Source organism: Musca domestica, unplaced genomic scaffold (genome assembly GCF_030504385.1).
Source record: "Musca domestica strain aabys unplaced genomic scaffold, Musca_domestica.polishedcontigs.V.1.1 10, whole genome shotgun sequence".
Lineage (NCBI taxonomy): Eukaryota > Metazoa > Arthropoda > Insecta > Diptera > Muscidae > Musca > Musca domestica.
In genome coordinates, this window is record NW_026712115.1 from 19,561,153 (window position 1) to 19,575,596 (window position 14,444).

The following is a 14,444-nucleotide window of genomic DNA, read 5'->3' on the forward strand; positions in this document are numbered from 1 at the left end:
AATAATATTACCACATGGAGCAATATTAAGCAAACTATTAGTAGATTTTGCTCACAAAATCACATTGCAAGGTGGTAATCAGTTGGTGATCAGATTATTAAGGTTCGAGTTCTGGATATACGGACTAAAATCGTTGGTTAAACAAACAATACATAACTGCAAAATATGCTTAATTCACAAGAAACGCACACATAGTCAAATAATGGCATCACTACCTCCTGAACGAACTCTATTGGCAAGACCCTTTATGAACATAGGCGTTGATTTTGAGGGACCCTTCAGAGCCTGTTTCATTACGAGGGGATATGTCTGTTTGTTTGTTTGCCATTCATTTGGAACCCCAAGTGACTTGTCAACATATGACTTTCTTGCCGCTTTCTCTAGATTCATTAGCCGACGGGGCTGTCCGTCATGTATCTATTCCGATAACGGGACCAATTTTGTGGGAGCAGTTAATCTGTTAAAGCGGGATCGACTAGCCTTCATGAAAAATATACAAAATAGCACAGTTCAAAACAATTTTCATCAAAACATTAATCGGAAATTTATCCCTGGCGCTCCGCACATGGTGGCTTGTGGGACGCCGGGGTTAAATTCTTTAAAAAGTATTTAAGAAAAAGTATGCCAAAAATTAATTTTACCTTTGAAGAGTTCACCATAATTTTAACCCGCATAGAGGCATGTCTTAACTATAGACCCTTGTCCAGCTAGCGAAGATCCTAACGATTTGGCGCCTTTAACCCCAGGTCGTTTTTTAATAGGTACCCTGATTTTTGCTCCGACCGAACCAGATGTTTCTGATCAATATATTAGTCTAGTTAATAGACGGAAAAGGTTAAAAATCATCTCCCAACATTTGTGTAATCGATGGAAGGTTGAATATTTACATGAGCTTCATCGCCGTACCAAATGGAAATATCAAAAGGATAACCTTAAAGAAGGTGACTTAGTTGTGATTAAAGACGAACGTTTGGCACCAAATGAGTGGAAACTCGGGAGAATTATCAAGACCCATCAGGGAACAGATGCAAATGTTACAGTGGTAGACATAAAAAAGGCTGGTGGGAACATCAGCCGACCCATGACGAAGGTTGTCAAGTTATTTTCCGACTGATTAGTCGGACCCCTCTTTTCAAAAGAATTACCACTCCTTCTTCTCTTTTTCACAGATGGCAGCATATTTACCAGTCCAAAATTGGAGAGACGAAGAGAGCCCAAGACGCCCTGAAAGGAGAGAATCCCATCGGTTAATTGTTGAAAGAAGCCCACAACGCCCCGAAGCCAACCCAGCCCGCGAAGTAGCACCAGTGCCCAATAGAAACAACCCAGCCCGGCACTTCGAACGTCGCAATCCTCGCAGCCGTTCAGAGAATAGACCAGCCCCCAGAGCTAGAGAATCAAGGCCAGGTCTAAGGTCATTTCTGTACCAAGATCGACGATTCACGACTTTCAAAATAATGAGTCGGCGGTCCAATTCAACATGGCTGATGAAGGTTAATGATATTGTGACAGATGAGCTGCCGAGACGAATTTATTCAGACCCCATTCTAAACGACCCAACCTCATATTTTACCGAGGAAGCACTTTCGGACCCAGACCCCAGGAGCAATATACCTATAGATTTAGAATTAGGAGGAGACACGTATTCTGCTATAAGAAGAGAAGGGTGTAACGCGGCTGGATTGGGTGATGTCCAGGAATATAATACGAATCTGGGATAAGGAACATGCCATCGAATTAGGAAAGACGCATATTAGCACGGATTTATGGGGGCTGAGAATGTATGTATAATTGTACAAAATAAGAAAACAAAATTCTACAATACAAAAATCAAACAATTCTACATACACACAAACAACAAAGATTGAAATTACAAATAACATAAAACGTTGAATTAAAATTACAAAAATTACACATCCAATATTTAACAAATAAAAAAGGGAAAATAATAGTAAAGATAAAAACACTGTTGATGTGTTAAGAAATGTTATACTACTTTATATAACCAAGTTTCTGTTTTATCTATAGTAGTCTTTGATTTACTATTATATTACAATTCATGTTGTACATACTCAAGTTTTTCATTCCTAATAAAACTTCTACTACAAAAGGTTATGAGCCCAGGAGTCTCTGAGAAAAATAAAAATTATAAAAATATAGAACTTCAAAAATTTATGAAAAAAGAATTTAATCAAGGAAGCAGGCTACAATAACTAATAACTTATAAAAAAAAAAAAAAAAAAAAAGAAAGAAGAAATGGATTTTGCTAAGCACATCAAGCCTTTGGAAAACGAAACGGACTATCCAATATGGAAACGGAAGATGCGTGATTTATTAGACTATCACGAAGGAGCAATTGACGTTATTGAAGGTAAACTAAAGAATCCAAATCCACCATCCTCTGATGCCACGAGTGAACAAAAGAAGCTGTACAAGGAAAAGTCGGACTTGTATAGAAAAGCAAACAGTTATGCAAAATCCATGATAGCAAGCGCAGTAAGTGACAATGTGTATCAAAAGATAATGGATAAAGAAACTGCTGCTGAGGCTTGGGAATCGCTAATGGTTCAATTTGAGGCTAGATCGAAGGATCAATTATTCAAAATATGTATTGACTTCTTCTCATTTACATGGAATTTAAGTGAAGACGTGAGCTTACATATTGCAAAACTCAAAAGTTTGTGGATAGAACTCAATAACGGATTGAAAGGACGTAAGGAAAATGAGCTCCCAGAAGTTTTATTAGTTTGCAAAATCCTTCAAATTTTACCAAGTCATTTTGATACTTTTAAGTCAAGTTGGATGCTTTTAACAAAAAACGAAGAGAAGAATTTTGAGGAAATGACCGCACAACTCTGTATGTATCAAAGAAATTGCAAAGGTGCTGATGTTAAGGACGAAGAAGCTTTAATGCTTAATAATGTCAAGAAAAAATTCCCACAAACCAATAATACAAAAACAAGCAAGAAAAATGGTGCATGCAATTATTGTCATAAGAAAGGTCATTGGATACGAGATTGCAGAAAATGGATAAGTGATGGTAAGCCTATAAAAGAAAAGAAGGCTGAAGCAATAACTCCTCAACACCAGATTTTACCTTTAATGTATGAAGAGATTAACACAATTAAGGAGGATATTTCAAAGAATTGGTGGATTGATAATGGCGCTACACGACACGTGGCAAATAATAGAAATGTATTTAAATCTTTCGAGAAGTTCAAGGAATGTTGCAAGATTAAAGCGGCCGGTGGTGAAATGTTAGATGTAATTGGGAAAGGTACAGTTGATATCAAGTCTTATGTCAACAACAAGGTAATCCAAATCACACTAACAGATGTTTGGTACGTTCCAAGAGTGTCAAGGAACTTATTTTCTGTTTTATCTGCACAAGACAAGTGTTCAAACAGTGAATTTAAGTCAACAGCAACTGAGTGTGAACTTTGGGTCAATAATAAGGTGATATTAGTTGGTCATCGGGAAAAAGGAGGCACATTGTATCTAGCGGATATTGAAACAGTCATCTCAAATTCAACAAATGAAGTAAATTTAACGGAATCTGATAACACATTGCAACTATATCATGAACGTTGGGGACACCAGAATAAACGCCATGTACAGAAGAAACTAAGGGAGGAATTTGGTATTAATGTAAAACTTGATATGCAAATTTGTGAATCCTGTATTTATGGAAAGTCACATCGATTACCTTTTGGTACTAGAGAGGTTTCTAAAAGACCAGGCGAATTAATGTCAGCTGACGTATGTGGCCCATTCCATATGTCTTTCAGCAAAAGGAAGTATTTGGTCATATTTAAAGATGCATACAGTAAATATTGTTTTGGATATTTCTTGAAGGAAAAATCCGAAGTTAAAACTGTATTGAAGGAAGTTCTAGCTTTTTCAGAAAATCAAGGAAATCCAATAAAAGAATTTTTGAGCGATAATGGTGGCGAATTCGATAATAATGAAGTAAAGCAAATTCTAAAGAAATATGGAGTTACACAGAGACTAACTGCTCCCTACACTCCGCAACAGAATGGTGCAAGCAAGAGGGAAAATAGAACTGTAATTGAGATGGCCCGTACTTTTAAGTACTCGAATAAGAATGTCCAATTTCCTGAAGCTATTTGGGCTGAGTTAGTTCGTACCGCCATATATATTTTAAATCGTACTCGCAAGATACCAGTTGATGACAAAAGTCCACATGAACTTTGGTTTGGAAGAAAACCCAGAATTACTCATTTGAGAATAGTTGGAAGTGAATGCTATGTCCATGTTCCAAGACAGAAGAGGAAAAAGATGGATTCAAAGGCAATCAAGGGACATTTAATTGGATATGATACTGAAGAGCGTTATAGAATTTACATCAAAGAAAATCAGAGTGTAATTTTGTCAAGAGATGTGACATTTAATGAACAAATTTCAAAATGTGACGATCAAAAGCAAGAAATGAATGAAGAGTTTTCAAATAAGAGAGCTGAAGAAATAAAATTGCCATTTAAATCATATGAGAGATCTAAAGAAGAAGTGTTAGAAGAAGATCATATTCAGCCCAGTACACCAAGATATATTCAAGAGATTCGTTGTGATTCAGATTGGGAAGATGAGATGTTTGAAGAATGTTCGGAAGAAAATGTATCCAATGAGAGTGATTTCCGTGGATTTGATACGATAGAAAATACAATTAGAAATCGTTTAAGAGATCGATCAACGCTACATAACTCGAAGTATAATGACTATGTTATGGCTGCTCAAGATTTTATGTGTGAAGTACAAACACCTACCAGTTTTATTGATGCTGTCGAAAGTACAGAAAAATATCATTGGATAAAGGCAATGAAGTCAGAAATGAATTCCCTCAGAGAAAACAACACGTGGGATTTGATTCAACTTCCAAAAGGAAATAAGGTACTCCCATCAAAGTGGGTTTATAAGATAAAAACTAACCCTGATGGAAGTACAGACAAATACAAAGCAAGATTAGTTATAAAAGGATACAAACAATGCAAAGGTGTAGACTACAATGAAACCTTCAGTCCAGTTGCAAGGTTGGCAGCGATACGAGCTATAATAAGTATAGCTGCAAGTGAAAAGATGCATCTATCTCAATTTGATGTATCCACTGCTTTTCTTTATGGTCACCTTGAAGAAACTATTTTTATGAAACAACCAGATGGTTTTGATGACGGCACAGGAAGAGTTTGTAAGCTTAAAAAGAGTCTATATGGATTAAAGCAAGCTCCGCGGTGTTGGAACCGAAGATTTGGAAAATATTTATTAATAATCGGTTTTATAGCAAGTGACGCCGATCCCTGTATATACATACGAAATCAAGAAGGGAATAAATTAATACTAGCTCTTTATGTAGATGATGGTCTAGTAGCTGCCACAGACCCCGGCGAGCTGGAAACATTTTTGGAAGAGTTGAGAAGAGAATTCAAAATAACCACAAAAGATGCAAGTTATTTTTTGGGTCTGGAAATAAAGGCAAATGAAAGTGGAATATCAATCAGTCAGGAAGCATACGCAAAAAGAATTCTGGGAAGATTTAGGTTTACTGATTGCAGGCCAGTTTCATCGCCTATGCTGAAAGGAGAAAATTTCGAATCGGGGAAAGACAATGTGAAGTGTTCTCAATTTCCATACAGACAAGCCGTAGGAGCCATTATGTATCTTATGTTGGGAACAAGGCCTGACTTAGCTTATAGCATTGGATTCCTTTCAAGAACATTAGAAAATCCATCCAACGAAGATATTACCCGAGTTAAAAGAGTTTTTCGTTACATATCTGGAACAATTAATTATGGAATATTTTACAACAACGAACATGCTCAAGAGCTAGAATGCTACAGTGATGCAGATTTTGGAGGATGTTTGAAAACCGGAAGATCTACATCTGGTGTTGTTGTAAAATTTGCGGGAGGGGTTGTATCATGGTTAAGCCAGAGACAAGCTATGGTAGCAACATCTACAACAGAAGCAGAAATTGTTGCAGCTTCTGAAGCAACAAAAGAAGTAATTTGGCTAAAACGTTTATATTCTGAATTGATAGAATTAAATTCCACTCCATTGTTATATGTTGATAATTCTGCTGCAGTACGTTTGGCACAAAATCCTGAATATCACAAACGCACAAAGCATATCAACAATAAGCATTTCTTTATTAGAGAAAAAATTTCTGAAAATGAGCTTCAAGTAATACAAATACCTACGCAAGATCAATTAGCTGATTTGATGACAAAACCTTTGCAACCCACAAGACTTAAACTTCTTTGCGATCATATTGGATTACAACAAACAGTCTAACATCTCTTAACAAGGGAAAGTGTTGATGTGTTAAGAAATGTTATACTACTTTATATAACCAAGTTTCTGTTTTATCTATAGTAGTCTTTGATTTACTATTATATTACAATTCATGTTGTACATACTCAAGTTTTTCATTCCTAATAAAACTTCTACTACAAAAAACACTAGTAAAAAATTTAGAAAAATGTTTCCATGGAATTGAATTTCAAAATTATAGTACATTCTATTGACTGTTGCTGTAAAAAATCAGCGAACAAGTTGAAGATTTTTTCCATTTTTTTCTTTTTTGTCAATTTTATATAATGTACGATTTTTTTCAATTTGGCTTATCTTATTGAATTCAATCGTTTTTTGTGAACAAAATAAAAAATTCTTTTCATCATATAAAAGAAAGTTATGTTACATTTTCGGAGTGGTATCTTTGCAAAACAAAAAAAAAAAAAAAAAAAAAAAAAAAACGCGTAAAAATATTTCAATAAAAATGTGAACGCAAATAAAATCTTTTTGACGTGAATTTTTTTTTTTCATTTTGATATACTAAGCGTTTAACCAATCTCAAATGTCATCAATGATGGGTGCGGACACGCCACGAGCGTACAGTCATCAGCTATACGTTATTATTACTATGCCGCCTGGAGGACGTGGAATGGCAGAAAGAAGGGTAGAACAGTTCCGGAGATATCACACAACTAAGAACTTCAATGATCAAAATGACCGAAATTAGTATGAACAATATCACTGGAATGGTATATACTTATATGGGGACTACACCAAAACGTGGTTAGAAATAATTATATATGCAACCCATAGACTTGTGTCAAATATATCATAAATTTTGCGAAGGATGTAGTAAAATATTTTAGTCGCTTTTCGTCTATATATATGGGCCCAAACATTTTTTGAGCTGGGAACCCAACTCCCATTTTGGGATTTTGATCTACTAACCGAATACTATAACTTCTACTTAAAAGTTCGCACCAGCTGTTGCAAAGAAAAAATATTTCGGCAATATTACAAGGATTATATTACTTCACAATTTTAACCCTCATGCGAGCCACCAAAGAGGAGTTTCGTAATTTTCTTCAAAAAAGGTTTAGAACTCACTTAAAAGGGTACCGTATGAAGACAAAATGCTACTATAATCTGTATTTCCATTATATCGTTTCCAAACAAATGACCTGGGAACACAAAAATTGAGAGAAAATTAAGTAATACCACTAAACTAAACCGTAAAATCAAATAGAGGTTTAGACTCATTAGGGACTATACCAAGGAGTAAACCGTAAGTAATAACAAAAATCTAATAGTCTAACATGTCATTACAATAAGTGATCACTACAATCCTATATTCATTTTTTATATTCTTGTGGTTGATTCATTATTACCATTTCAATACAGATTTTTTTATTATCTCTGTTTTTAGCTTTTCATAATATTTACTTGAAGTTTACATTGAATTTTATCAAATCAAAATTAATGTGTTTTGATGTCAGCTTCTAATAATGCATTTATTTTTTCATCAGATTGTATTAAATCAAACTAGATGTATGCTACATATTATGTAGACAAAATTGTAGTGAAACATTTCGAAATCTTATAAAAAATTTCAGCTTTTTTATTTTTCCTTCGAATATTAAGTTTAAAAGCAAATTTTGGAAACGCTATAAATTCTCAATTTTTAATTTCTTCTAAAATTCCAAAAATATTAACTCAATAAATAGAAAAATGGGGCTTATAATTAATATATAAAATATATAATAATTAAAAACTATGCGATTTCTCTATATTTTCTTACCTCCTCAACTCCTCTTCACGTGACATCTGCTGGGAATTTAGTGTCATCGGATGTCTTTGGTAAATGTTGGAATAAGGTCCCATACCTTGCATTTCTTTACTATGTAAAGGCATTTGCGGAATTTGTGCTGCAGTACTGATATTTGTCTCTGTTTTTAAAAATTCTGCTTTTGAAGGTCCATCCGTTTTTAATCCTTTGTTTAAAGTAGTCTAAAAAATACATTATTAGAAATCCATATTTGAATAGATTAATTACCTGTTGCTGATGAAAAATTTTCATATTTTCAGGGGGGCTGTCTTTTCCCTTATCTTCTTTGAATACTAATGACGAATGTTGTGGATCAGTTGGACTCAAAATGCCGGAGTTTCTATTACACTTTCCATCTTCCGATGCAATCGAAATGGGGGCATAATTTTGATCGACATTGAAAGGATAGTTAGATGACATATAACTGAAAGTATAGGAAAATACGTACATAATTTTAAAAAATTTTTGATAAAAACGTATATAATTAGGCAAAATGCTTTATTTTAACGAGTTTAGAAGGCATTTTTAAAGGCATGGGTTTGTGACAATAAGTGTCCGTAATGACAACTTATGTATGTAAAATGAAAAAATATTTAAAAAATCTAAGTTTTAATTTTTATTGTGATGCTGCAGATCATTAACGTCTGAATTAATTGATTTTTCTATATTCAATACAGGAACAATTGAAATTGAAGAAAATATGGTCGGGTCACAGTGTACGTGTGCCATAATTTGCAAATTGTTTATTTTCAAATTACTAACGGTATATTATACTTTGATATTATTCATCAACCAAGAGTCACTGCCTTCAATAATTTATGTTGTCGGTGTTTAGTTACTTGAAATACATCTAGTTGTTGTGTGATATATATTTCGTTTCGTAAACGACGATTTCAGTTCTGTTTTTGGAAATGTTAGAATTGTTTTCATATAATCCTTGCTAGCAAAAATTTCCCAGGCGTGAATTAGAAGACATATCTAAGCGACAGAAATCATCGCGGTAGATATCGCTTTCTCAATATTTTCGGGAAGAAATGAACCACGCCCGCGATGGTTTAAGGCATGACTAAATAGCGTATACAGCTATACTTCTAAAATCACAGAAGTCACAGTTATTGGAATTAAAAAAAAATATTTCTATTCTTTTTCGCATTTTTAAATGTTATTGGCACTTTTTTCAAAGTACGCTTGCATATATATTTTCCTAATTAGCTGGAATACTCACACATTATTTTTTTCTGACAACTCTGTTCGCATGCAAATGTTTTTTTCTGTGTGTCGTCAAAAAATTAAAATATAATTAAATGTTCGCAGTTATTGTGTTCTTAGAAGTTTTGAATTCTGATTTTTTAAATATACACATTTCAATAGTTTGTAAAAGTGTGAAGTTTTTGTGAAGATTTTGTATAATCTATCTATATATATAAAAATCAATTGTTGTTTGTTGGTAACGGAATCAGTTGAAAACGGCTGGACCGATTTGCATAATTTTTTGTACAAACGTTTGTCATACCCCGAGTTAGGTTTTTAAAGAAAAAAAAATATTGACCACACATCCTTTTACGCCCACTATTTCGATTTATCTAAAATCTTTATATTTGCCAAAATAGTGAAGATATCGGTTTCAGAATTATTACACGAGATGCTGTTGGCTTTCCATCCAACCCTAAGTACTTATTTAGGGGCTGAGGAACGCGCCTACTTTTAAATCTATCTCTCTATATGTAAAAGAAAGTTGTGTTAGTTACTACTCTTATAACATAAAGACCGCCGGTCTGATTTTAACGATTAAGACAAATTCGGAATTGCCTCTTGGCAGAAATGAATAAAATCCCAAAAAAATCGCGTAAAAATGTGAAATTTGAACATTTTCATTTCGACTTTTAAAATGTACAATAGTAATGTTTTATATTGCATATTTTTTCCAATTTGACTTACTATTTTCGAATGTACATTTGTAGTGTTTTTTTTTTTTTATTCTAATGTGAGGTTTAGGTGGTGTAGGTTTTTTTGGGTAGTATAAAGCCACAACGGATAAAACTGTTATTTATAGATTTTATGTATTTATTCGTAATACCGAATAAATACATAAAATCTATTAATAACAATTTTATTCGTTGTCGCTTTATATGAAAATTCTAAAATCGAGAAAAATCGACAATTTTTCAATGGAATCTAATTTCATAATAATAGTACATTCTACCGACAAATTTCGTAAGGACCTTTAAAAATTTGCTGCAAAAAAAATCAGCGAACCAGTTGAAGATTCTTTTTCTTTTTTCTATATTGAAGTGTACATTTTTTTATTGGTTTGAATTCTGAATGAATAGTATTAAAAATGAAATGAGGGCGCAATACGATGTTAAATGCTTTCTACTCCAGGACCTATATCGTGCTTCAGCTGGAAGATGCGAACACATTTAAACAAACAAAAATGACTAAAGAAGCGTTATGGGGCTAATTTCAAAAAGTGGACCTACTTCTTTCAATAAATTGTCAAATGAGAACACAAAATGCAAAATACATTGGGACTGCAATCAGTCAAACGCCGACTATAAAGAACGCAAAATAGAAATTCTACCTAAACATTCAAGATACCTTTAATCGCTTTGCCAGGTCATGATATGGATCATAACCTCTGATAACGGAACAACCCGATTTCAAGTATATTCTACATTTTAATTTAAGAAGAAACCATCTTTGCAAAAAATTATCACGTTTTGGTATCACCATCATATGATTTAAGGTATTTTCGTGGTCTTGCTCACTTTTTCATTTTTTGGCCCTTATTTGACATCTTTGTTTCTAAGGGGGAAGAAAACCTCTTCTTATAAATTTTTATTTTTCGGAAAAGCGCGCATCTTAGTTTTGAGGCTACCTGGGGTAAAAAACCCTGGAGTGGAAAATCATCTTACAGATAATTATCCTCATATGAATTTATTTAAGTATAGTCCCCACATTAGTATACCCCCAAGTCCACTTTCCCAACCAATGTGTGGTCAGAAAAGAAAATTTGGTATTCTATTGAATTTGTAACCCCCAAGAGAATATTGGTTGGGAACGTAGAGTTGGGATGTACGTCTATATGAAATAAACTCCGAAATGTCAATCTGGGACTCATTCAGTCGGAAATTGTGGCAGAAACATGAAAAAAAAAATACGAAATTATAAAGGAACTTTATTGGATCTCCACCGCAAAATTTAAATGACAAACAATTAATGTCCATCTTACGGTAATCGGAGCAAAAGAGTAATTTTTTTGGCTATTCTGACTACATTCTGCCTTCAAGTATGAGGTGGACAAAACTGAATACCACGCAGTACGGGATTTTAAACGTTGGAAATACAAATTTCAAATTATAGCACATTTGAATGCTTTTTACAATATCAAAAATTGAGCTGAATTTTCACATGGGGCTATTATAGATGTTCTTTATCATATAGGTATTTAACACTCAAATTAAAGCCTATAGCTGAAAAATAAGATCAGGCTCTTTAAAATATCTAAAACCGACGGTAATTATAATTTTTGCCATGAATATTAATTTATATTTAGTCATGGAGTCATTACTCATAATCAAGTCATTACTTATAATCAAAATTGTGCCGCCTACATAAGTCAGATCTGTGATTTATTATGCTTTAAAGACTAAAAGTACGGGCCGGCAACGCGGACCGGGCCAGCTAGTATTTTACTAAATTTAATTTTGTGCGCGTTGATCATTTGGTGTTTTACATTCTTTTCTGTGTTTCTTATTTTCATAGTAGTGTTATTTCTTTTGTTTTTTGACGTTTGGGCCTGATTCCTTTTTGCTGTTCTGTACGTATTAAATTGGCTTTCCTAAGCATACTTTTAGGCTGTTACTGTAAATTGATTACTACACTATTTCCTTAATACACTGTTTCCTTTAGTATTTTTTCATTAACATGGAGTGCTCGAATTTTAAAGAACGTTTACTAACATGTTGGCTATGCGATAAGCATGAACATTTAAAGTGTGCAGGTCTTAATGGCCGCCATTTTGATCTTCTTATTGATCGTGAAAAAAATGGTTTATGTTGGGCATGTATTGATTGTAGGACATTAGAAATTAACTTTTATACTCATTTCAAGGTGTCTAAAATTGAATTAGCAGCTTTGAAGAAGGTTTTCGACGAAGCATTTTTAAAGCTTGTAAACATCAAAAAAAAAGTTTAATAATTTTCAATTCCTAGATGGATCTCCGAAACGAAAGAAAACATCAGTTTTTGTACCTGGTGATGATTTGATCCGTTTAAATTCACCAGCTGTGGCTCAGCCACACAATGCTGCCAAATTTTTTGGCTCGGACATCCCATCCTCTATTGATTATAAAACTATTGAAATTGTTGCAGGAAATGCTCCCGTCGAAATGCAATCTTCTAAAACCGTACCTATAGCTTCTTAATTGTTAGCCCCTGCAATTGTTGTTAGCTCGTCCAGTACAATAGCTAATACTATTCCTCTAATTTTTACCGATAACACCAATAAACAAACGTTATCTGCTCCACGTTCGGCAGAACCGTTAAAGGAAGCTTTTGTTACTGCAGAATCTAATAGCCTTCCGTTCTGGCCAAGTTTCTGCACACATTAACAATGGAATTCTACGCCTTCTGATTTGAATGAAAAGTCTGTTTCTGCGAATTCCCTTTGTCTACGGATCAACTTATTGTTGTAGCGCCGAGTAAAACTATATTTGTATCCCGATTGCATCCCGATGCTACAGTTGTCAACCTTCGATGTTACATAAAAACAAAAACTCCGAATTAACCTGATAATGGCATAAAAAATGTTTAATTTTACACGTCCCAACCTCGCGATATTTCATCATTTAAAATCATTACTTCTGCTAAATTATTTAACCCCGTTAATTTACCGGTTAATCTTTCAAAAACTAAGTAAATCACTATCTCTTTTGTTATCAAAATGTGAGAGGTCTTAACACTAAGCTTAGAAATATTTATATAAAATCCTTTGACAGTGATTTCAAAATTTTGGTATTCACGGAAACATGGATAAAACCACAGATTCGTGACACTGAGATTTTATCTGATCAGTATCAAATTTACAGAAAAGACAGATTAAATAAAATTGGTGAAGGTGTTTTCTTTGCCGTTCATAGTTCTATTGCATCAGAACGTACTGTGGTTACAGGACACCCCAAGGTTGAATTTGTTTGTGTTAAATTAAAATATCTGTAATTTTATTATAATTTGTTCCTATATTCCTCCAAATTCAGACATTGATATTTATCATATCCATTCAGTCTTAATAAAAGAGGTTTCATTATATCATTCCTCCAACGCAAAAATTATTTGTTTTGGGGATTTCAATCTACCTAATCTAGCATTGGTCCCAGGAGAAAATATTGTAGATTATGTACCAGTCTCTTCTACAGAACTTTCTACTGAGATGTCATCTTTTTGGGAAATCATGTTTGATCAATGTCTTTATCAAATAAATTCTACCTACAACGCGAAAGGTAAAATATTAGATTTAATTTTTTTTTTCATCCATAACTCTTCTGTGTCCAGAACCCCTCCTTTCTCAGAACTAGAGAACAGTACATACTTCATCTCAAAATAAGTTGCGTAAGTTAAACTTTGGCCAGTCTAACGTTGATCTGCTGCGTTCTACATTATCCAATATAAATTGGTGTTTTGAAGGTAATTTGGATTTTCGTATTTTAAGCTTTTATAAAATAATTAACAATGCATTAGAAACCTCCCACTTGTGAAAATGTGCATTGATATGGGTCCAGCTTGGCTTGCCCCACAACTTAGGCGCTTACGTAACATAAAAATCAGGTTATTAAAAAAAATAAATTATACCATAAATATAATAAATACCACAAACTTTACTATTTATACAGAAGCTAGAAATTTATACAACACTGAAAATTCTAAATGTTACTCTGAATACCTTGTCAAGATGAGAAACAGCCTCTATAAAAATCGTAAAAACTTTTATAAACTCGTTAATTCAAAAAGAAAAGTCCGTGAATTTCTTAGTTGTATGCGATTCGGTAGTAGAGAATCATGTGAACCTAGTGAAATAGCAGATATGTTTGCAGATTTTTTTCAAAGTACGTATTTCAGATATTCCACTAAGGGTGCAAAATACTCTTATAGTAATAATAAATTCAATCAGTTACCTTGTATTATTCTCACATCCGATGAAGTGTTGCATGGTTTACTTTCATTGAAATGTTCCAACTCACAGGGTCCAGATGGTGTACCGTCTTTCATTTTAAAAGCATGTGCACATGAACTATATCTTCGTCTAACAAGTATTT

The 14,444-nt window shown here is 33.6% G+C and overlaps 1 protein-coding gene across 4 annotated transcripts in view; it reads right to left on the reverse strand.

Moving 5' to 3' along the window:
* LOC101893228 (mucin-2) overlaps window positions 1-14,444 on the reverse strand; it is a 345,912-nt gene that overhangs the window by 79,988 nt on the left and 251,480 nt on the right. For all 4 annotated transcript variants that reach the window (XM_059127347.1, XM_059127350.1, XM_059127346.1 and 1 more), the window contains 2 exons: window positions 8,360-8,555; window positions 8,105-8,313 (listed from right to left, as the gene is read on the reverse strand). In XM_059127347.1, coding sequence (XP_058983330.1) covers window positions 8,105-8,313; window positions 8,360-8,555 — 405 coding nt within the window. The remainder of the gene's footprint in view (window positions 1-8,104; window positions 8,314-8,359; window positions 8,556-14,444) is intronic.